The 25,469-nt window shown below is 37.8% G+C and overlaps 1 protein-coding gene across 2 annotated transcripts in view; it reads left to right on the top strand.

Moving 5' to 3' along the window:
- The window catches only part of MAN1A2 (mannosidase alpha class 1A member 2), a 133,357-nt gene that overhangs the window by 17,310 nt on the left and 90,578 nt on the right, over positions 1-25,469 (top strand). For both annotated transcript variants that reach the window (XM_083855076.1, XM_083855077.1), the window contains exon 2: positions 11,892-12,147. In XM_083855076.1, coding sequence (XP_083711202.1) covers positions 11,892-12,147 — 256 coding nt within the window. The remainder of the gene's footprint in view (positions 1-11,891; positions 12,148-25,469) is intronic.

The raw sequence follows: 25,469 nt of genomic DNA on the forward strand, positions 1-25,469 counted from the left end.
CAGGTGTGAAGAGGCAGGCATTGGCTGATTGAGATCCCAAGGCCTCTGATTAGTCTCTGGTGAGAGGAGACATTTGGAGGAAGTTGATAGTCAGGAAGACATAAATGAAATTTAGGGTGGTAGGGAGCGCTCTTGCTGATGGAAGAAGTGGTATCAGTGGGGTAAACTAGAGAAGAGGAAACTGTATGGCTGGGTGATGGAATAGATAGAAGTGATACTTGGGAGTAGCCATGGATAGTAGTGGTTAATAGCAATGTGAATTTGTGTGCAGAAAACATGCTACTTGTACCTTGGGCTTTAGTTTAACACCACTGAACATGCAGGTCTAAACCACTTTGAAGCTCATTTCCTGTTCTGCTGTGTCCCCAGACATTTAATCTTGCCTATATTCTAGCCCCAGCATCAGTGTTTGGGCAGTCAGCCAGTTGGGAGACCTGATTTGACCTGAAATGATCCATAATTTTTCAGCTGGCTCAGCTCACCACTGGCTGAATGGCTTGTTGCCCGGTCTCCTGAGTACCAGCATAAGGAGTAAGTGAGCTTGCTTTTACAGGGCCACTAAAGCCCTGAGAAAAGAATGATTTGCACAGAGATGGTGACCAATATAAGGATTACAGGGTTATAACATCCTTTATCTGTAAACCAATATTTCAGTTGTTATAGTTGATCATTCTGATAATGCTGCAGTCATACACAATCAGTCTTTAATCTACTAAATCAGCAGCATGTATGGACGTCCAAGCATCCTTATGTGCCAGTTGACTTGTTTCTACAGAAGCGCTAGTTTTGTAGCCATGGGCTGTCACATGGCTGTGACAATGCCAGGGAAGCTGTTTCTGGGCTTCATCTGGCTGCTGGTCAGCAGAGGGGACCCGTGCTGATGGTGTGCAACTCTTACCCAGGGATATCATCTTAGCACACAGGTTAACTTCTCGATCTCAGGTATGCAGTGAAGGCAGTGCTGTCACTTCTCCAGCTGGAAGTTGGGTCTGGAGATGGGTCCCCTCTGAGTTTGGCAGTGAAGAGCTTCCCAAAGCTTGACCTTCCAGGGCTTGTGCACACAGTGTGATCTGTGCTCTAGGTTTTGTTTTGGTTGTCCAATTCCATTCATCTCACCATGTTTTTATCCAATAGTCATCAGTTTCCAGCAGATCCTTGCCTTGTTGCTGTTGGGACCTTTCACTTGTCAGTAGCTAGGTATTAATCAGCTTAAATATAATGTGCAACTCTAACTGGAGTCTCTTTTTTTTTTTTTTTTTTTTTTTTTTTTTGCTGTAATCTGGTGTGTATGAAACTCTGTCAGGGTATTTTCTCTTCCTCTGTTGTTTCCATAGATAGAGGATGACAGCCTCCTGCTACTAGCTCAAACGGTGGATTCTCTTAATGATGAAAAGCTCCAGGATTTCTGTTTTGAAACACAAGAATATTGAAATGATAACCATAATTTTTAGTTACTTCTGCTTCTTAATTTTCTTAAAAACACACCCTTATACCCCCAACTATGATTCTATATGACAAGTGTCTTTTGTCAGCCTATTTTCTGTTGTCTCGGGTTCTGTTCTTAAGGTTGCTTACTTGGTACTTCTAGAAGTCAGTAAGATATTGCTGCTCACAGTTGGTGTCTAACTTTTTCTGGTTATTATTTGAAGTTAAATAAAGTTTTCAAACCCTGTTCTTAACAAAATAAAATCGAAAAAGGGAGTTGACAGAGATGTTTGCTTGTTAACTGTGTTAAAGTTTTCTTGGTCTGTGTTATGGTTTGCTTGGTCTTTTATCCCAAACCTGAGTAGACCAGGGGTTTTCTTCTTTCTGTTGTTCATCCTGGAATCACACATTTAGCGTGGGGTTTTTTTGACAAATTCTTTTCAAGTATGTCCCCTCTTGTTCTTTCATTTTAGAACAAGTTATGTCTGTGTAGAATGTCACAGAAGCATCTCTCCTACCACATGTGGAGAATGAGGCTGTCCTGTTCTATTAAGTATTTAAAGTATTTGTATTAAGCTCTTCTCATTGCAAGGAATTAATGCAACTTTCACTGTGATAATATTACAGTGATTACAGCAAGCTTTTGATACCTGCTGAATGAAAATTTTCAAGCTATAATCTTACAAAGGTAACAGGCAAAATCCTGTTTCTTTTTGCTTAAAGATTTTCATATATTGCTGTTTCTGTATGTCAGGTGAAATGTTCGAAAACTCTTTGTAGATGATTATGCAAACAAATACTGTTCTCTTATTTGGCCTGAACAACCTGAACAAGGCATATGCACATCAGTAGATGTGCTAAAAATTCCTTTGCTTTAACATGTGCATTTGCAGAAGCAAAATAAATTTTTTCAACTGACTAAAGCTCCTACTCAGAACTTCAGTTTCTGGAAGCTATTATTTGGGTCCTTTCCATTACTCCTGGAGATTTTCTGCCATGCTTCCAGAAGCTTTTTCTTTTCCTCTGGTAGTATCATGTAAAAGGAGAGATTTTATAATTCTGGGAAGATCAGAAAAGGAGGGAGAGCAAAATACTTTGTATAATGCGCACGTACGATTACAGTTCTTTTGTTGTCACTTTGTTCTTGTGTTTGTCCCCATATCCTCCCAAAATTCCTGTACAAATCTGAGATTTTGAACCCAGCATCCTGTCTTGGCAGAACTCTTGGCAATGTGGGTGGTACAGAGGGTGAAGGAGTAGCAAGTCAGTACTGTAGTGCTGAACATGTAATTCAAGCTTCTGTAGAGCATATTCTGAAACAGTTGCTGGTGTTGTACAAAATGGAACCCGTGATTCATTTTCCTTAGGTAAAAAATATTTAAGAATTATGTTTCTGAAAAATCAAAAACTTCTCACTCCAAAGAATTTCGAAATGTTCTCTGGAGCAGTAGTTGGGTGTGCAGCTTGTGGGTCTGCATGTGCTTGAAAGGGTGAAAATTAGGGTGTAGCAGAAACCAGTGATATTCTTGGGTTTAGGTGTTTAAATCTATTTTTTAAAATCTAAAATTAGCTAAGTCTAGCTAGTTGTAGGATTCTGTTTAATGTTGGGTAGCTAAGTTAGCAACTTTTTCCCAGAAAAACTTCTATCAAAGCAGCTTTGTTTATCATAATGAAAAACTAGAGTTTACAAATACTCAATTTTGCATAGAATAAAGAAAAATAAGTAATGCTTGTGAAGATTGTAGCGTGGTGACCTTTGTGAAAGATGAGCTTTGAGTGATATGGAAAATGCAGTAATGCCTCAGACTCTGTAGCAACTTTCGTAATGTATGCCAATTCATAGAATGTACCATTCTTACTTGCCTTTATAGCTTGTGTTGATGGGTTTAAATCTGGGGTTTTTTTTTCTATTGGAAGCTTAGTTTTGGGCAATAGTAGTAGACTAGAGATAATATTTAAGAACTTAATGCTGTATGTGGGAGTACTCTGGTTCCTTTTAGTTCTACTTGAGCATATGCTTCAGTGTCTGATCTGGGCCATCAACATCAATGGGACTGCCTTGTCCTATATGTAAATGTGCTTATTTATAAAAATTCTTTCTTTCGTAGGAAGCAGAGATGATGCATTGGTCTTGCAGGAGAACTCAGTTCATTAATTCCCCAGTGTCACAGTACTAGCTGTGTATTATCCTGCCTTGCTCAAACTGTTCTTTGTGTCAATAAATAATACAGTATGCAAGATGTTGGTTCATGCTGTCTTAGACTTGACTGTAGTGAGTAGAGTGTAAATACATTGCTATATACATATTTAAATTTGTATGGCAGCAGTGTTTCCAGTGACTTAGAGTGATTTGTAGTAGAAAATACTGTGGTTTGACATTGTTAGTTGTAACAGGCTTCTGAAATTAATCCTAAATTCAAATAAGCCTACAGGTTTTTGGTGGATTGAAACCCACATCAAAATAAAACTTACATTTGCAAATGGAAAGCTGTGAACTTTTTATCCTACCCAATTCTCTTGTTCGGTATTGATTCCTTTTTCTGTTTCTTATTCCTGTAGTCTATATGTATTTTTTGTTCCCATTTCCTGTAAAGTTCTTTCATCTTTATTACTTTTAAAAATTAAAGTCTGTCTCATTTGGGTACTAGTTGAAAAGGAAGATCTGATGCTCCAGTCAGTATGGTGCTAGAATACAGGAAGCTGTCTAAAATAGTTTTACACAGGGCAAGGACCACTGTTCTTTTCATTCAGTTTTCTTGAGGAAACAGGAACAGATCCTAAATTTCCCAAACTTTTAGTAGACTTTTCGGAGTCCTTTTTTAGGCATAAGATTGATTCCTAAAAGATTTTTTTCTGCTCTGTATTAGCATTGTAAATGCTTTGACAGATTTAAGACCTTGTTTTGCAGAGGCTTAATATTCTGCACAGAAGTAATTAGTTGCAGATGTTAACTCGAGTTCCTTTAATCATCAAAAAATCTGAAATAATGTCTATTTTTTATTGTGTTAGTGCCTTGAGGCAAATGTAGTTGTATTCTCTTTTACGCTGGAGAAGCAGAGGAGATACAAGACATGTTTCATAGAGCTGTAGTGACTGAAAATGCTACATTGTTGAATTTTGTGCAACTATTGCTTTTTCTAATGAAGTGGTTTTGTACCTGAATGACATTAAGACACTGAAAACTGAATGAGTTTGCTTACATCTAGTTGAAAACATGTAATTTTGTTTGCTCACCACTAGTGAAAGTTGCATGCATTGCATGCAACTTGTGGTCTTAAAAAGTATTATTTTTCTTCCTGATATAGATCTGATTCTTCTGAAAATCTGTTTCAGGTGATACGGTAACTACAAAACAAAGAAGTTTCATGTAAGCTTAAAATGTTTACACAGTCTCCAGTGACCCTTCTTACCATTGACAAACGCCTGGCTGCTCATGTAAGTGCAAGTGTAGGAGTGTTTGTAGAAAACAACTGCCTTTCTTCCCTAGTAAAACTTGAGCTGATTGTGCCAGCTGTAGCAGTGCTTCCTGAGCTTGGCACCCTCATCCTTCTTTAAGCTGGATTTGGAATTGCATGGCTGCTTTAGACAGAAGTGAGGAACAGGTGTCTTTGCTAATGGTCACACCACTTGAAAGATTCTCAAAATAAATTTTACTAATTCTATTCGTGTAAATATTCATAATAAAGGAAGCAAATAATTCCCAAAGGATGATCCCTTATCTGCATATCTTTTTTTTTTCCTTCTTCCTTCAAAGGCTGTACATGTTCCACATTTGATAGCGTTAGCTATACTGTTTTGTTCTTGACAGGAAGGTATGTTTTGTTCTTTTTGTTATGGCTGTAAAGAAACCCTATGAGTTATCTTTTATGTTGACATTCTTTATTAATAAATTATTAGCATATGAAGATTCATTAAGGTCCTGGCTATGTTCCAAAATACTATACAAGATACCAAGGAATACTCTCTTTTCATTTTGTAGAGGACTTAATGCATAAGGGATGTGCTTCAACTCTGCACTCCCTTCTGCAAGTTCTGTGTGCCCATTCAATCTGCATTTTTTAAATTCTCTCTAAATATATTTCCCCCAGGATTTTGCTTGTCCTTATTCTAGAGCTGTTTCCAAAGCCCATACCTAAATTACAAGACAAAGAAAAACAATTAGGTAGAGACAGTAAAGGAGTGTAAAAGAAACAGGCAGAAGTGGCCTTTAATGGCCAGCATAGAAAACTGTGAATTTAACATACTGGGCTTCTGGAAGTAGATATGTTTCTTGAATGTTTCTAAAAAAATGCACATGATGCATTACAGTTGCAGGGGAAAACAATTCAGAAAGGCAGTCTAAGGTTGTCAATAGTTAAGTAGTTTGTCTTCCTGGTGGAATTGCTAGATGAAAGGGCACAATCAAGTTTTGAGGGCTTTTAATGGTATGGGTTAAGAAAGACTGAATTTAAAACACTTGGCAACTAAGCAGATAAATTAGGTGCAGTCAGGTTCTGGAAAATGGGAAGAATGCCCAGACACTGGCAAGCCAGACAATGGAGAAGTTTCCACTGCTAAACAAATGATATGGAAGGAAGATTAAAAGTTAAGTTACAGTTTATTTGCCTTGAAGGTGACACCCAGCTATCTACAAAGAAATGTCAGGGGCTAAGGTTTTGGTTTAAACAAGAGACTAGATATTAAACAGGATCTGAGAGCTTCCATCACAGAGATGAGAAGGCTTGAGGGCAGTGATGAAGGTGGCTGAAAGCCCAGATTCTTGGTCTGAGATTTGGCTGCAAGATCAATTAGGGGTATCATTTCTTGCAGAGGAGTGTAAGGAAATTTTGTTTGGAGAAGGTCTGTGTAGACTTTGTGGGAGTATTTAGGATTCAAGGAGAGTGCCTGTGTCAGTGAGTTCTCTCTTCTCCCTAGCATTGTCCAAGTAAGTCCAAGAATGATTACAGTGAGGAGGACTGGCATCCAGAGTGGTGACCATGCCCTTGTTGAAGACCAAGGAAGCAAGTGAGTGAAGCCTAAGTTGGTGCAAATGATAGTAAAGGAAGGTAGGAAGCAGGAGGATGGAGGAGGTTAAGAGGAAGTGTCATGGCAAGAGGAAAAAAACCTAAAACTAGATGGAGAGTGATAGGAATTGAATAGGGATTCTGTCTCCTGTTCCTTCTGTTTGAGGAACAGTGCTCATGTCATATGCAAATCTAACTGCTTGCTAGAAATAAATTCTACTGTCATGTTTGTCTAAAAGAAACCACTTGAGGAATCTGGTTTTTGGGATAATGTTCTGGGTGATAACTCACAGAATTAAAGAGTATCTTGAGTTGGAAAGGTCCCACAAGGATCATTGAGCCCACTCCTGGTACTGATGAGACAACCCCAAGAGTCATACCCTGTGCCTGAGGGTGTTGTCCAAATGCTTCTTGAACTCTGTCAGGCTTGGTGCTGTGACCACTGCTCTGTGGAGTCTGTTCCTGTGCCCAGCCACCCTCTGGGTGAAGAACCTTTTCTAACATGCAACCTAAACCTCCCATGACACAACTTCAGGCCATTTCCTGAGGTCCTGTCACTTGTCACCACAGAGAAGAGATCAGTGCCTGCCCCTCTCCTTCCCCTCACGAGGAAATTGCAGACTGCAGTGAAGTCTCCCCTCAGTGTCTGCTTCTCCAGGCTGAGCAGACCAAGTGGCCTCAGCCTCTCATTCTTCTCCAGTGAGTGGTTCACCATCAAACAATGGCTCTCCTTTGGACACTCTCTACTAGCTCAATGTCTTTCTTACATTGTAGCACCTCGAGATGAGGCTGCACCACTGCAGAGCAGAGCAGAACAATTGCCTCTCTTGCTCTACTGGTGATGCTGTGCCTGATGCTTCCCAGGACAATGTTGGCCTTCCTGGCTGCCTGGGCACTGCTGACTCAAATTCAACTTACAATTGGCCAGGATTCCCAGATTCCTTTCCACAGGTTTTCTGTATATGGAAAATTGTTGAACAATAATTTTTCCACATGTATTAGATATGTTCTCTTCTGATGCCATAATGAACCCTTATTAACTCCCTTGGGGAAGAAGGCTAAATAACAGCCTCCCTATTAGTGGTGGAGCTTTCCTCTTCAGCTGTCACAGACACATACAGCTCTGGTACTCCTTCGTGAGTGTACTTCTGATGTCTCAGAGTAGCCCAGCAAATTGGGACAAAGTGGTAACTTTGGCAGGATGATCATGATGAAAACCAAGCATTAGAAAAAAATAATAAAGCTTCTTTTTCTGTACATGCTTGACAGTAAAGAGTAATGTAGCCATCCATCCAGGAAGAGCAAAACCCATCATGACTGCTTGGTTCTTCCAGTTCTTCCTCCTTCAGACTCCAATCATGGGAAGGGCAGTATATGTATCTCCATGCCTCTTGTATGCCATGAATGTACATTCACCATATCCTGAGAGAATGTAATGGGGTTGTTATATATGGGGCTATTATAAAACTGTGCATGCTGAAGGACAGGAGTAAAGTCTTGCAGTTAATGTATGAAATGTTTTTTAGGTGCTCTCAAACAACTACTTCTTCTCTCTTTTTAATAGTTAGTGCCTAGGGTTTTGGTTTTTTTTTTTTGTTTGTTTCACTGTCTCTGAAAGTACCCTCTGGTTGAAGATCAAGTTTGACCAAAGAGTAAAAGTTCATCGTTTCCACACAGGAGGTTATTTCTGAATGATAGGCTTACACAAATATTTATGTCCTCTAACAGTCATCTATCCATCTGCTGAAAATCCAAATGATAATAAACTGTGTGTCATTTTGGACAGTAGCCTATTTTTTTTAGTGGCAAGAACAGTTACTGGTGGCCTGTTTGCTTTTCTTGACTCTACTCTAATTTTGATTTCTGTTTTTTTGGTCTTAAATCTCACAAAGAAATCTGAACAAATTTTTAGAGGGTCTTTTTGCAGTTTGCTTTTAAGGAGCCTGTTGTGTGCCAGCAGATACTAAAGACTTTTGTTAAAAGTCATTGTCTTGACAATTGAGGCTTGGTAGCTGTTCAGAAGACTCGCTACTGTGTGCATAATTAAAGCACATTAAGTTCCAGTTGGTGATTTGGGTGTCAAGCATTATAATTTGTGGTCTTCTCTGAATGATATTTAGGCAGCTCGTGGACACTTTGAGAGCGTACAGTGTTCCTGCATAGGCAGCTGCAGTAGCTCATTGCAGTGATTGTTTAAAAAACTTGCACCTGTCTCTAGTTTCAGATTCTAATTATTAGATCTATTTATGGTTCTTCTTGGCAGAAACAGTCTAATCACACGTTATTTTAATAACATTACTTGTTTTAAAGTAGCTACTGCTGTAGTTTCATGGTACTTGAACCTCTCTTCAGACTTTTGAATAAGCTTTTGGGATGACTGAAAGTAGCTTTCTGTTAGGTAAGGTTTTGAAGATTTACTCAAAATACTTCAAAATTTTAAGAGCTTGCTTATGTTGCTTGGAAGTGGGGGTGGGATACGGAAACAGTTTGACAGGTTTTCGTATACTTGTCTATGCTGGGATTCTCTCCAATCTTATATTTTTAGATTGATCCTTCTGAGGTCTCTAATTATGAGTGTTTTATTATAGTGCTCTCTGCATGCATTAAATTATTGCTTACTCTTTCCTCTGCTGGACAGGGAGTTTGTTGATGACTTGAGGGGGTGTCAGCTGCTCATACATAATCAGTCTTCTCATTCTCTTAACTTTATTCTGTATTTTCACTTAATTCTTGTTGCTTAAGAACTCAGAAGAAACACGTGGTATTGTTATTTAGGGGTGTGATTTTTCTTCTATCAGGGTCTTATACTTGAATATATTTGGTAAAATATGTCTTCAGCTGGCACATAGAATATGGCATATCATGTAGCTCATGCTGTCCATCATTGGTAATTGCACAGAGAATATGTGTCTGCAAAAGAAGCTCCTGTACTATCTCCTGTAAACTCCCTCAAATACCTGTTGACCTTTCTCTTCATCTTACTGTTTTCTTATGTTTATCTCAAAATGTCACTTTCTAGAAGAAAGGCTTTGAGCTGATCATACAGTTAGCATTGTGATTTTTCATCTCTATTGAGTCTGTGTATTTTCTTCTGAGTGACTGAAGGAAAGCAGACTGTGCCATTCAAACTTTCTTAATGACCATGATTGGATTATAGTGCTCTAGAAATCAACAGCTTTTGTATGTTTATACAGTGGTTCCTGTAGTGTAGACAGATGTGAGTTCAAAACTTGTTTTCCAGTTTATGGCTGTTTCATGCAGTTTGAATCTGGAAACAGATGAAGTTTGTAGAGTGATGGAGCTTATATTATGGTTGTTGCATGCAGCAGCTGGAAGAAAACTTAAAAGGTTAAAACAAAATCTTCTTGGCACTTGATATTGATGGTACAGTTGTGAAGGTGCACAAAGCACATCAGCAGTGACTCATTTCAGTGAATCAGACTCACTGTAACTACTCAAACTTTATAATTCTTTTTCACACAGGGGGATTGTATTTGGGGACTTACAAGTTAGCCATGTGTTTTACCAAACGTATTTCTATTTATCTATAAAGCAATTAGGTTAATCTAAACATACCTTGACTGGGTTTTTATTAAGGTCTGAGATACTCTGTTACCTTTCCCTCTTAAAAATGCAGCTATTTCAAGGATGGTTGATCCTTTGGAAAAAGAATTTCAGTATCTATCTGCAAAATGTTAGTGGATTTAGTCAGAAAGTAAAAACTGTCACTTGACTCCAGATACTGAGTTTTGAATACAGGAAATGTATCTGCGAAGTGCGTTATTCCCACACTGAAGTATTTTGATTTTTAACTGTTCAGTAACATTTCAGATTTTTAATTCTCTGTCAAGCACCTCTTTGGCTCCTTTACATCCTGCTGTCTCTTGGGGAGAACGTGACTGTGGGAATGATGTCGTCTTCTGGCGACTTCATTCTCATTCTCTCTAGTCCCATCTTACATAAAGCCCTCTGCTAGCCTTGGGAAAGCTTTCCAAAGCTTCACATCTTCCAGGTGGTAGAAAGTTTTGTCTACTTTTGTTATTGATATTTGAGCACAATATTGCTGTCACAAAAGAGTGTGAGCAGTTTTTGCAGGAGTACAAGGAAGTTATTTTCTCATATAAGTGGGTCATAGTAGAAGGCAAAAATTGTCCTAAATGGTATTACTTATTTTCTCTTTTTAGAATAGTGTTTTGCTGCTTTGAAAGTTTTTTCTTTGCTTCTTGGTTAAGGGAGAGAGGCACTGATACTATTAGATAGTATTAATGTTCTTGGATTTGACAGTCAAATTGAGGATCTCAGTCCTTTGTTTTTTCATTGTTTGGAAGAAATATGGATGTGGTGGGAATCATATTGAGAAAAGTGGCTGAAGAACTTCAGTTTGAAAGCGTTTCCATCAGTGCATCTATTAAATGTTGCTTTGTATTCTTAGTACTGATATATTGAAGGTAATAATGCTGTTATAATTTATTTTAAATGCAAACCTAATAGCACTTTGGAAAAATGTAAGGGCTAATAAAGTACTCTTTGTGTAACGTGAATTTTTTTTAACTAATGCTTGTTTTAAATGCCTATAACTTCTTTTGGCTTACACTAGTCATTGAGCAACTCTTTTTTTTTTAAAAAAGAAGCTTGAAAAGGTAGTGCTTTATTGAGAGTCTGATGTGTGTCTTTCTGACGCCTTGAAATATTTTAGGACTGGAATGGGCCGTTTTTGTCTGTTGTTAGAATAACTTCTTCTTTAAACTAAGCTTTAGAACAGTACCCTTCATTCTATGTGCAAATCTTAAAACCTTAACTGATCATTAAAGATTACACTGTGAGGTACTGTTTAAAACCAAGATTTTGTTGGTTTTGTTGACAGTGAATTTCAAAGTCATGTTTTACGAAAAGCTCTTATGCTCCTAAACGGCTTTATAATTAATTTTGCTTTTAGGATTGATGGTTTAAGGATTGTACTGATTGGAACAGTGAGTTGTGAATTGAAGGGAAAACATGCTGTGATGGATTGTTAATAAATGAAGTGGCTGTGAATTTTTTTTGTAGTGATTACTTCAGATTTTGTCAAGTTGTATATGATTTATTTATTGTAGAGAAAGTGAAGAAGAGCCCTTCTGATTTCTTAAAAGAAATAATATTGCATTATTGCTCGATGTACCTCTGCACGCATCCTGTAGTTGAAGTACAACTCTAAATTTTTGAATGGACAAGCAATGGTGTCAATCAAAAAAATTCCTATGATAAATTTTCCTCAATAGGGTTGTGGACATGTGTGGTGTTCTTTTGAGGTTCCTGGCAAAAATAACGTAGGATTGTGCACTAACATAAATCAATAAACTTGTCTGAATCATTAGAATTGCTTAGGGAAAACCAACTTAGGATGTGGCTTCTGTTGAAGCAGCAGTTTATTTGTAAGCAATATGTTTTTAGTAATGGGATGCTGACTGGCATTTGTGTCTCTAGAGAAGAAGAGGAACGTCTGAGAAATAAGATCCGAGCAGATCATGAAAAGGCTCTGGAAGAGGCTAAAGAGAAATTGAAGAAATCACGGGATGAGATTCAAGCTGAGATTCAGACGGAAAAGAACAAAGTAGTGCAAGAATTGAAAAAGAAGGACAGCAAGCCACTGCCCCCTGTTCCTTTACCAAACCTAATAGGGATAAACAGCGGAGAACCAGCAGACCCGGATATCCGGGAGAAGAGGAACAAAGTTAAAGAGGTAAAGATGATTGATGATGTGGTCCTACCTGTTCTTGTGTCTGACAGCAGTTATTTATATGGCATTTAGTTGCTATGATTTATATTAAAAATGAAAAACAGATCTACAAATCGTTTAGTAAACTAAAAGTGCACAAGTATGCATCTCAATGAGCCATCAGCATTATTGTATGTTTTTTTTCTGGTGTTGGAGTGTTAATATTTCACTGGATAACAACTTAATAATTATTTAAAGGAATTTCTTTGGGTTAGTGGTACAGATTCAAAGTGAGTTTGTCATGAACATGTGGAACAGTAGCAAGAGCATCTTTAAAGTAGAGCATGACTTTGAGTTTCCTTTCAAAGAATGGGGTATGTTATTTTGTCACAGGATATTTTTAGATGTTAAAACGTTAGATTGAAAAGATAAGGAAAAAGGACCTGCTGTTAGTATTTGAAGGTTACCAAATTATCACATACTTTTCAAAATACTCAATATTTTAGAACTATTTAAAATGTAAAATTAAGTCAATTGAATGTTTTACGGGTAAACGAGGCAAACTAACATCTTTGCTTAGGTTTTTGGTTCTGTGGCAGCTTATGCTGTGGGAATTGCTGTTTGTGGTCTTATCCTCTCCCCTACTGTGAGATTAATTGCCACTTTTTGTCCTGGCAATGCCAATTTCCCATTACTGTTGCCAGACATTTCTCTGAGTCTGTACTTCTAAGTAGTATGGCAGCAACCTTGTACAGTTGTACTGTTCTTTTTTTTTTTTTTTTTTTTTTTTTTTTTTTTTTTTTTTTTTTTTTTTTTTTTTTTTTTCCTGCACTCTGATTAGTTTTATGCCAAAAAATCAGTTTAGCAAAGCACAAATGGTTCAGGCCAGATGCAGACAAGCACAGACTCTGTTATTAAAGAACATCCAGGACGATAGCACTTAGTATTTCCATCAGATAAATCTACTTTTAAATTGTAATCTGAGTTTAGTTAATTTATAAAACATAAAAGAAGTCAGTCATGACACCTGTGCTTGTCATAGGAAGGAGTTGTAGCTGAATTACATGCCATTCTGCTGGTAGATCACCTATTCTGTGGGTAAATCTCCCAAGCTGGAATTCTACTTTGAATATTAATGATGGCTGGATGGAATCCACTCTTATCAAGTAATGAGCAATTGCTTATTGTACATGAGTGATGCAGTGTGGAGCTCTATCACTGCTTGTAGTAGTTAGTCCATCCCTGTCACAATCTGGATATCTGAAATGGCAAATCCTTCTCTGGAAGATGTGCCTGTTAATGATTACTGCAGAAGTACTTTTGCCTAGAAAGTTGTGTCTGGAGTATTGGTGGTTGGGACTGCTTCCCGAAGGACAGCGTTGAATTGTGGAGTTGAAAAGGCTCTTGTGATTTGTCTGCAAACATTTTCAGTGAGAATATACAGAGCATTTTGCTTTTCTAAATGTTTTTGTAAAGTGAACATTGAATGGCATGGCTGTTAACACTTGTTAATTTTTACTGCAGATTACTGTAGCAAAATACCTTTGAGATGGATTTAATGCATAGAATAAAATTGGGTTTACCAAGTAATGCAAAATTGCTGAGCACAGCTAACAGTGAAGAACTAGCTGGAAGAAATAATCAACCAAAGTTCTTAGAGACCAAGTCTGGAATTAGAAAGAGACTTGAAAATTAGTATTTGCATTTCTGAGATTGTTTGGTCAGAATGTAGACTGAGAGATAAGCTCTAGGTTAGTGTAGAATGTCAATTTTCTTGGTCTCATGAAAAAGTAGTAAAATTTGGACCATTCTTGCTGATCTAAACCTGAAGGTGTAGCAAATTGTAAGGAATTCAGGGTAATTTGTGAGTAAGAATCACCAGGTGGTGATCCTTAACTGCAGTTGCCACACACCTTGTGCTGTGAAAGGCTTATTCCTTTTTCTGATTATCAGCCTACGTGTGAGTCACACTGACAAGCTGTTTTTCTATTGCATAACTTGTTGATGACTACTTTTATGGTTTCTGAAGTGTAGCTTTTCATTACCAGACCACAGGTTTTTGTGAGACTATGTTTTAAGTGGGTAAGTCCTTCAGTTAGGATATTGCCTTTGTCTGGAGTAGTTTTCACCTGTGCGTGCACTGTGCTTTTACAGCCCAGGATCACAGGAGCATGACTGGAAATCTTTTCTTATATGAATTGCGTTCATTGACTCAGTCATGGTAGTACTGTAGCTACCAGGTGATCTCTAGAATTTTTAACTTTTGTTTCATGAAAGGCAGGAGATTGTCACTTTTACAGCTAGATGTGTGAAGGCAGAGAACACTGGATCTGCTAGGGAGAATGGACAAATGGTAATGCTGAGGAGCCATTGATGGAACAATGTGGCTGAGATAAAACATGTATTAATAGAGTCAAATGAATAATATTTTGCCTGAAACAAAACACTTCTGACAGCATCAGATGTCTCAGAGAAGTCTGCAGAGATTTCAGAGTGAAGTGCATTGTGAAGTATGTTCATCACTGAGTTCCTCCCTCACTGTTTTATGTAACCAGTGCAAAGTAATACAAATAATCTTTGTAGATAGAGACTTAGCAGAAAAAAAACCCACCTTAATTCTTGGCATGTAAGACATTATGATTGCCTGGACTGAGGCCTGAAAACAGCTCAGGGAAGCTACTGGCACTTTGGAGGCTACATTTCTAGCTTCAGAATTCCTGGTGGTCTCAAGAAGGCATTTGACCTGCTTTGGTTTACTGTGAATTGTCCTGATACATATTTGAGGAACTTCACTTCAAAGAATAGCTTTATACTGTTCAAATTCACAAAATGAATGTTGTTATACAGCCTATTTCACCTTCTATCAAATGGTGAAAAACTGTGTAGAATTGAGTGGAATGGTGGAGGCTGTTCATAACATGCATGAGTCTTTACATTTGGGAGAAAAGCTGGAAAACTTTCAAATGAGGATTCAGTTTCTATTATTTTTGCAGAAAATACATTACCAGTTTTTCTTTCCAAACAGCAACTTGATGGAGGCTGTTTTTTTTAACATCTCTGTACAAGAAGTAGTCTGGCAGTAGTTTAATATTTTAAAAAGGCATATTTTGATTTTAGAAAAAATGCATATAAAAGCAAAAAGAATTTGTGTAATGTTCTTAAGAGAGCTTTGCAAATTGTTTAAAAGCTTTATGTAATAGGAATGTTTCCTGAGCACAGAGGGGGAGACTTCTTAAGGTCATGGAATACAACTGGGAGCAGAATCTGCAGCTTACTGGCTTTGTTTTTGTGTGTCATTTAGTTCTGGTAATTATATTTAGTGTTACATCAAATTCTCAAGTTTAATTTACAAAATTGTATAATCTCTCTATAGTCTTCTAAGAAGCTATTAATTATTTCAATAAGGAGCATTTATGAGTGGCTGATTATTTTAGATGCACAGTGACAACTCAGAGAAGTAAAGGTTTTCCACTTGCTTACCATACATGCTTTATAGCACTTCTCTGGCATATTTTCTTCCTGTTCAGGCTTTTAAAAGATGCTGTGGTGTTTAATTATCTGGTACTTTAAGAGGAAACACATTGAAAATTCCTCTTGCTGCTACACTTTAGCTTTGTGTTTATATTTTGGCTTTGTACCATGTAAAATAAAAATATTGAAGATAGAAAATCTTGATTTTTTTTTTAAGAACATAAGTGCAACTTGTATAATTTTACAGCAAGGCTTTAAGATGTCTTTTCATTGTTATTAATGCAGAGTAATGTAGAACAAATCCTGTCTTTTGGAAGTCATTGGCTTCTTTTCCAAGTTAAATTTGCTATAAATTGTTGAGCACTTGGAATTTTGGCACTTAATTTCCATTACTGTGTTTTTTAAAGGTGTTCAGAGTAATTTTTTTTCTGTTCAGTTTTAATGTAATCATTGCATAGTACTCTGTGGTCTATAGTGAGTTTTATTTCTCTGAGAAGGTAAATTTTACCCAGTCCCATAAGGAGACTTTTATAAATCTTTTCACTCCATTCAGGGTTCATGTTTTCTTTAATTTCAGCCTAAGATCTCACAGTATTATCTTACTGCCAGCACTCATTTAGGATACTTGTTAAAATAGTGTATTTCATCCAATAAGGGTCCTAATCCTATGCAGGTGATCCCTCCTCTCTACTCAGCTCTGGTGAGGCCACCCCTGGAGTCCTTTGTTCAGTTTTGGACTCCCCAGTATGAGACAGATGAGAGCATATTGGAGAGGATCTGGTGAGAGACCACAAAGATGCTTCAGGGACTGGAGCATCTCTCATCTGAGCAAAGGATGAGGCAGCTGGGCTTAAAAGAGAGGGACTCTTACAAAATACCTGGAGGGAGGATATGAGGAAGACATAGCCAGGCCCTTTTCAGTGATTCCCAGTGGCAGGCACAAAGGTGGGGTGGGCACAAACTGAAACAGAGGAAACTCCATCTGAATGTCATAAAACATTGTTTATTGTGAGGGTGACCAAACACTGGTTGCCTACAGAGATTGTGGAGTCTCCCTCCTTGGAAATCCTCATAAAATGACTGGGAATGGAGATGGACAGCTTATTTCAGATTGCCCTCCTTGAGCGGGGAGGTGGGACCAGATGCCCTCCAGAGGTCCCTTCCAACCTCAGCTGTTCTGAGGTAGGATGATGGTTGTTGACTAAGCCCGTCAGCTGGAAGGCAGCTTCTCCAGAATGTTACATGAGTGCATATGGTAAACTTAACAGCTGAATAATAATGCTGTAGGTTTCAGATAGATTGGGAAATCTGAGTTCTCTGGAGCTTCTGTTCTATTACTTGTTCTGTATTTGTTGTTGATAGGCAGTCGTGCAATTACACAGTGCTAATTGTAAATACACTTTTTAAAAATTGAACTCAGAGGAGGTGTGGCATCCACAGAGGTGAGGTAGAGCTATGAAGTGACTGAAGCTGCTGGCTGTACTGATGCCTTAAGTTTTAGCTTTCATATTTTTCAGATTTGTGCTGTCTAGGTGTGTAGCTCTGAGCCTTGTATTAAGTGTTAGTAAGCTCTCTTCACAGAGTAGGGAGACAGAACAAATCCTTTTCCTCCTGGAGACCAAGGACAACAGGTACAAGTTTCAGGCCCAAAAAAGCATAAACAATGGTGGGCTGAGGGGAAAGAACAAGGAGGGTGGAATTTCATAACCTGAAGCTGTAACTGGACAATTAACCTCAATATGAAAATGGACAAAACTCATGAAAGTGTGAAACCTCATGACCAGTCATCCATTTTGTGACCATTTTGGATCCACCTTGTGTGTAGCCCTGGCCAGGCTCCTGTCCTGCCCAAGGCGTACCCTTGAAGGCCTTTTAATAAATACCTACTTTATTCTCTTAGCTCTGTCTAGTCTTTGTTCAGGTCAGCCTTCTCAAGGCATCAGTTCCATTCTTCCTTGTGCAGTTTAAAAGCTCTTCTGTTTAATAAGATAGGATGGCAAGGTCTTATCTTTCTGATAAGCTGTTCTCAAACACAGCAGAGTTCTGGTTCTGTTCCTCTGTCACAGTTTCCTGGTTAAAAAAACCAAACAAACCAAAACAACAAAGGTGGAGAAGACATTTAAACGAAAGTTGTTGTGAAATGGACATCCAGGAAGTAGAGGCACCAGAGTGAAAGGCCATTGAATAATAGAATAGTTTGGGTTGAAAGGGACCTTTAAAGGTCATCTAGTCCAACTTGAAGTTCGTTTGTGACATATGACAGCTGTAGAAAGAGTTAAGTTGGGATGCTTTGCACAAGTGAGGAAAAGTCTTGTCTGGGAAGCTGGGGTTGTTCTGACTTAAGTTCTTTTGCCAGTGAACTTCCCTCAGCAAAACTTTCCATTTATCCTCTTTTAAAATTAGAGTTGTAATATATTGCCTGTTTCAAGGGAAGGTAAGAAGTAAATTTATTTAATATTAGTGGAGGCAGTGTCAGAAGTACTCACAGATATGTGCCAAGAAGCAAAGTAATTAAAATGTATTTTCATCATGGTCTCTGGATGATACTCAAGAGGCTGCTAATACTGTTGATAAGTAACAGGCTGTTTTATAAGCAGCAAAACTAATGGTTTCCTAAGGATTTTTGACCTACATCCCCTTATGCCACCCTCTGCTCATCCTGCACCTGTTGCTGTGAATATCCTCTTACCTTCCTCTTTGACTGCATGAATTGCAGCGTGTTCTGTGCCTTCTTTAGAGCTACTGGTGTGCTAAATGCTGCCCCTGAATGAATAAAGGGTTGAATTATAACTGCCTTTGTCTCAGTCAGGGCACCAATTTGTGCCTGTTTGCCTTATTGAGCCACAGATATTTTTTCTCTTCCTCAACACAAAAAGTAGAGTATCTAGTTCCTCCAGCTCTTTAAAATCAAGTGTGAAATCAGAAAATGGATTAAAAGGTTACTGCTAATGTGTGTGTCAAGTGATGGATGTACAGACAGCAAGATTGCATAAGCCTCATTCTTTTAAGGAATTCAGCTAAAAATAGTAAGTATCCCTTTACCTGAGTTCTGTTTTGTGGGTTATTGAGAAAAGAACTGTGTAGAAGAAAGAATTACTTAATCATCCAGAGATCTTTTCATGCTGTCTAAGTCCTTATTTCATAGTTACTATTCATACAACTTTCAATGCTAATCTCATTTATTGTTTGTAATTGCAGTTTCTGATCTAGGCAAATAGGCTGCCTTCTGTGACTGGGGGACCTTTTTTCAATATCTAAAACCAATTTAGAACAATTTTCATTATTGCTGACACTTTACAGTCTTTGTTTCCTTGGTCAAATTTACTTGGACTTCTAGTTGGTTGCAACATCAGCTTGTAATAATCCATGCCTGTTTAGGGGTTTTGCACTGTATTTTGTAGCTCATTGCTCCTGGCTTATATTCCTTCAGTTACTTCCTGAAACCGAAGGACGTAAATATCGTGACCCAACTTTTTCAGTATTTAGAGTAACACTCACTGCAGTGTGAATGTTTGTATAAAATGCATTCGTACACATTTTATATAAGTGTGTACATATTAAAATCTCTTTGTATCTATTTGTATGCACACACATTGTTTATTAGTTGGTTTTGTTTGCACACTATTTGGATTCTTTGTGTTCTGGGTTTTCCAATGTAATTTGAGAAATTGAGAACAGTTAAGTTGGCTTTCAGTTAGCTTTGCTACACTCTTTTAAAGCTTATCTTAATTTTACTGAATTAATGAAATCTGTAAATTAAGGATAAAACCTTTTTGATCAAGCCTGTTGGTAAACTAATTTTATGTTTATATATTAGAATGAATATTGTTCAGTTGGCACTTTGGCCAGTATGGGCATGTTAGGAATGGCCCTGAACAAAGTTGTGCCCCAGCTTGTTGGAATGATTTAATAAAGAACTCATTTTACATTTGTTAAATCAATAATTTATGTCTGTGAGAAGCTTTGCAGCTCGGTGTATTTATTTTACTGGAATAGAAGAATGGAAGCTTCATTTGCAATATTTCAGCTGCATGTCCTGGATATGTTGATTTGATTAGTAACTTAAAATGTGCTACTCGTGAAGAGTGCAAGCTTTTGTTTGAGGGTATTTTAAAAAGGAATCAATTTAGTCAAGTTGTAGAAATTACAGAATTCTCCAGCAGTCATGCAGTATTGGAAACATGTTAAAAATTCAGGAAGGTGTTCATTATTAAAGATGTCTTTTTTCCAGACCATTGTGAGAAGAACCTGTCTTTCAACCATGAATTAGCACATTCACAGTATTTAAGACTCATAAATGCAAATTAAAATCAATGAAATATGGAAATATTTCACTTATCTGATATTATCAGCCAAACAAAAATGAGCTAAACTCCAGGTAAATTTCTTATTTCATAACTGGGTAAATCAAAAGTCTCCATGAAATCTAATTGACCTTACTGCTATTTTTTTTTTAATTTCTATTTTATATGCTGTTTTTTCTTGTAAAACAGAAATGCTGATAACAAAAATCATGAATTACAGCTAGATTGAAGAGATCTCTATTTTAAATTACACATGATCTATTATACAAGTGACCATAGGTGTGTTTTCAGCTATGGTGACTTTGATTGGAAAGCCAGAGCATCCTGTTAAATTCTTGTTAGTCATCTATACTTATATCTCCTATAGTCCCCTCTGTGTTTGCTGGAGCAGCTCCATAAAATATTTCCCAATGTGTTCTTAACGTGCAGTTTTCCTGAGGATGTTAGCTCTGAACTATTGATAGTAATGATGGCATTGATAAGCAGTGTGAGCTACTGATAGTTGGTGAGTAACCTCTCACAGTGCATTCCATTAAGACAGAGACCATCTGCATACAATACTGAACTACCTGAAACTCCCTGCAGTTCACTCCAATTAGGCTGCTCTGAGATTTGGATTCCTGATTTGCATTGCTGGCATCTATTCTTGTTTTCTGCTTTGTTACCAGAGGAATAGTGGCTAACAAGGCATCAGTTTTTGAAAGGGATTCAAGGGGAAACCAAAGCACTGCAGAACCCTCTGCCTGCTGATTGAGATCTGGAGATTACCAGAAACCAGGACAGGGAGTAGAGTCACTGAGCATACAGATATGTAAGATGTCATGCTCTATTTTTATGGATACCATGGTGTCCAAAGCCATAGAAGATCCCCAGAAGAGTCAACAAACATGTAAACAAGGGAGAGATGGTTGGATACATGGTTTTTCAAAAAGTATTTGGCAAGGTTCACTGCTAATAGGTGTTGGACTAAGCAGCCATAGGATGGAGGATAGTTTGTGTGTTTGCCTGGAGAAATTGGTCAGAAGGCAGGAAATGGAGAGTACAGATAAATAGTGCTGGAGGCCACAGAGGGCATGTGCTGGGGATCCATGCTCTGAATTATATAAATGAATTATTTAGAGTTTGAAAATGGATGAGTAGTGGTATGACAACTTTGCTGCCAACATGACGAATTGCAGAAAAACCTTATGGGACTGAGTGATAATCTCCTTTTTTATTTCTCAGCTAAATGTAAAATGTTGCATATTGGGGCTAGAGATGGAGAGATTCCAACTTCATGCTAAGTATGAAAAGCTGTGAGGTGACTTAGTACACTTGAGAATGAGAAATTGTGTTTTTTATAGTTCCTTGGAAATGTCACTGTAGTGCTCAACAGCAGACAGTGAGCAGATATTCAGTATTTCAGAGAAGAAGAAAACAGATGAGGTTCTTATGGTAGCCTGTGGAGCTCAGGTGCTTCTGCATCTTGTAAGTTTCATGTAGTTCTAGTCTTTCAGCTTCAAAAACGGTAGGGTAAAACTGGCAGAGGTGCAGGGTTAAGCTGATGGACATGCTTAGACTGATGCCTAAAAGGACAAGACTGGAAGAAAGGAAATTCTCTCTCCTGGCTGATGTGCAGTTGTGGTTGTTTACAACAATGATCTGAGAGGCTCTGCTTTTCTAAACAACACAGAACCATTCAATCTTGTGAATACCATACTCTCTTGAGATCATGATGATGCACAAGGTTAAAAATACCTGTGTCACTTTGGATTAAAAATATTTGGCTTTCTTGAACAGTTTTGAGCAACATTTACTGCTGCAAGCTCTCCAAATTTAGGCTCTTTATGTCTACTGTTCCAGTTCTCACTGATTTGAAGGATTTTCCTATGTAATTTCATCAGGCATCTAAGGCTTCAAGTATTTATTACCACCAAAAAGAGTTTCCTACTTTGCATGCATTTGATAAGCATTTTTGTTTTAGTAATGGATTTGTTACCAGATTTGACAGTAAAAGAAAACCCAGTGTTCTCTCTGTGTTAGGAACACATTCCAAACAGACTTTTTCGGTGACAATGTTCAAAAATGCATGACAAAGGCATGAACTTATGCCTGAAATAATTTCTCTTGAGATAGAGCTCCCAGAAAAATAAAAAAGTGAGTTCTCGAAGTTTCATCAAAAATCTGAGTGTACAAGGAAAAGATAATTTTTTAAATTAACGTCCAAAAAGGATTCTTTGCAGACAGTAGAAAAATGGTTATTAATTTTTAATCTGCCAATTGAGCAGTAATTTTGTCTAGCAAGTCCTTGGTTAATTTTAAAACAGAGTTTGAAGGTGGTTTATATAAATCTCTCAAAATTGTACCCTTTAGCAGAATACATTGCTTCGAAAGCAAAACCTATTTGCTGTCTATTATGCATGTTCCTGATGGAATGGCAGGAACCAGTAAATACAGCAATTTGCCAGAAAATTGGTTCTTTGCTTGTTTCTCAGGAGTCCTGGTTTCTGTTTGCCAGTTGTCTGTCTTGTTTTTAAGACTGGAAAGGGGTTTTTGAACCAATCCTTAGCTTGAATTACTGTTTCTGACATGCTGCTGTAGTGGTGGAACTTCCTTAGAAATCTGTTTTCAATAATTGTAACCTCTTTTTATTGTTTGTCAAAAGACATCATTTCCACTCTGCCTTTATAAAAATTCTTTGTGGAAACCTGATTTCCCAGTGACTGTAGAGGGTTAGATCCATGAACATGTTCTAAAGTCAGCAAAACCAACTAGATGATAGTGGATCTACAAACGCAATTTCATTTGGCATGTCCTGCTCTTTGCCTTTCTGTCTGTCTTGCAGCAGAGTTCAAATTAGTCTTTTTTGTAGAATTACCAAATTGTATTAGCAGCAGCATCTTGCTGGTTGTTATTTCCATTGCATTCTGCAATAAACATTTTCAAGATTAGTATGCAACAGACCAATACCCTATGAATGATTTTGCTTTCAAAAGCAAGATCTGTCATTAATGGTGTCAGTGAGAAGTCCATTGCCAAAACTGCTTGTTTTCTGGTGGACAGATTGCAAGATCTCCATATGCCCAAGCTCCAGTCCTTTCCTGTGACAGACTGCTATTGGGTATGGAGATTTCAGCTGTGGAAATGTGTGTCTTGTGGTTTTCACAGTTATTGATCCATGCTTGTAATTTTTATTCTCCTGGGCCTAAGGTGCCTCTCTTGAGTTCAATAAGGGCTGGGTATGTTTTTTTGTAAATAGTTTTACCTTCTTGCTATTATCTGTAGTGCTGATGTTCCAGTCAGTTCTGACACTTTCCTCTCCTCTTAAAGACAGAGCTTTATTTTAGGAAAAGCTTGCAGCTATTCTTCAGCATTTCCAACTTTCACTATGCAAACTATGCTTTTCCTAGCATAGCTATAGAAATAATTTTGTTTTTCCAGTCAGAAGTTCATGTTTTTTGTGCTTCCTGAGCCAAAATGAAATCCTCAGTTAAATTTTGTAGCTGTCAGAGGCATCTGTCTTCTTGTGTCTCTCCAAAGCTCTGTGTGCACAACTGCTCCCAATAGTATAGATGTTTTGTCTATAATATAACATGCTACCTGCTCTGGCAGTAACAGAAATCTCCATGTTGTTACAAGATCTCTTGGTATATCATCTTTACAAAACTTAATACTGTGTGCAAGAGCTGTGGGGCTTCTCACTTGCATGTAACGTGCAGTTCTCTGCTAACATGATATCATGATGTCTGCTTGCTTTGTGGTGGAGGAAAGCAGTGAGTTGTGTGCCAGAGTAATGGTCAGCGTTCATCTGGAAAAAATCACTTGGCTACTTAGTGTAATAGATGATTCTTGAGAGCTTAAAACACTGTATTCATAGTGTTTGGGGTAGGCAGAGGGGCAGGACAGATGTGTTTGTGGTTATCAAAGTAGCTTAGTCCCCTAAAAGTATGATTTCTTATCTCAGTCTTAGTTGATGCAGTCAACTGTGTCTTAGTCTCTTGTGTTCAAGAGACTTTCAGGTCTCACTAGTGTATTCTTAAGTTACTTCTGCATTAATTCATGCATCCATTGAAATATAATCCTTTGCAGTTTCTATCTTAATACAATTTTCTTAGGATAAATTATATATATAGAAACATCTTGTGTTGTATGTATTCTGTTTTAGCCCTTTGCAATTTGCATACTTTTTTGGGGTTTCTTCAGAACTAAATAGTCTGTAATAAAATATGTACCTTCTCCCCAGAAGCACAGCAAATTAGGACAGTGAAATATTCCACAATTAACATTCTGCTGTGAGGAAACAAATTCTTCTCCTGGACTTAGCTAGTTTTGATCTGTTCTGGTATTTGCCTATACCATCAGATTTTTACAAAACTAAAATGTCAATGGCTATTTGATTCTCCTTCATGGAATATTTATTTGGGGCATCCAGAGATCTCAGAAGCCCAGTTTCCCTTACGTGCAACCCAGTTGGTTGGATCTGCCACGTCATGGTCATGTTGTTTAGTCATCTATTTGTTTTCAAACACAGAAAGTGCACTGGTCAATCTTTAGTTTCATCCTCTAGTTCTTTCTAAACCTTTAAGAATGTTTTCCCAGACTGACAGGCTGCAGGTCAGAGCAAGACCCTTCACAGAAGCCTTGACTGTCCCCAGTCCTTAATTCTACCCTGACTAGATAAAGCCTTAAGTAGCCCAGTCTGCTCTCATAAGTGATGATGCTTTGAGCAAGAGGTTACAGGAGAGGCCTCCTGAGCTTCCTTCCCCTCTGATTGATGCTGTGAGTCTCGATTTTATGATATTAAGTTAACAAACAATTTTATATGAAATATGTAGGTTTGTTCTGGACAACATTAGCAAGAGCTCTCAGAGGAACTTCTGTGTTTTACTGCCTGTGACCAGGTTTTTATTTGGTGTATCATGCTACAGTTTTCTTACCTCTCAAGAGAGGATCCCTTTACCTGACTCATCTTGATGTTCCAATAGCTGAATTGGCCAGTTTGACAAGTGTTGTGTAAACACTAAGGAGGGAATGCTAGGATGTTGGGAAAGATGAATCAGGGAAACCTTATAAATATGATTGCTTAGCAAAAGATTCTGAAAATATGAAACCTGTAATCGAAATGAAAGCTTATTTTGAGCTGTAGGATACTGAGTCTTAGTTGCTGTATAACCTGAAGACAATAGCCTAGCCAGCTGAAGGAGAATCCCTTTTGATTAAACAAGACCTTTCTGCTGGCTAAGGGATCCAAAGGTCAATGTAGCAAAACAGAAAAGTCTAAAGAGTAGTTTTTAGAGTTTAAAATATAACACATGGTAATGTAGTAGTTCTTATAAGCTGTATGTAAATTCTATAGGGTTTTGTGTCTTGTATTGGTTGGTCACTGTAAATTAAAATATTCATCACAAAAGGAGATATAATGTATTGTAACCTGGACCTTGCTCTCTTGGTTTTCCTCTTCGCCCTGTCCCCTCTTCTCTTCTCTCTTTGCCCTCTTCACCCTCTTGGTTTTCCCCCTCTCTGCTCTTCTCTTCTCTCTTCCCCCTACACTCTGACCCCTGCCACGTTTCTCTAGCTCTCTCCCCTCTTCTT

This window comes from Zosterops lateralis, assembly GCF_965231275.1.
Source record: "Zosterops lateralis genome assembly, chromosome: 2".
NCBI lineage: Eukaryota > Metazoa > Chordata > Aves > Passeriformes > Zosteropidae > Zosterops > Zosterops lateralis.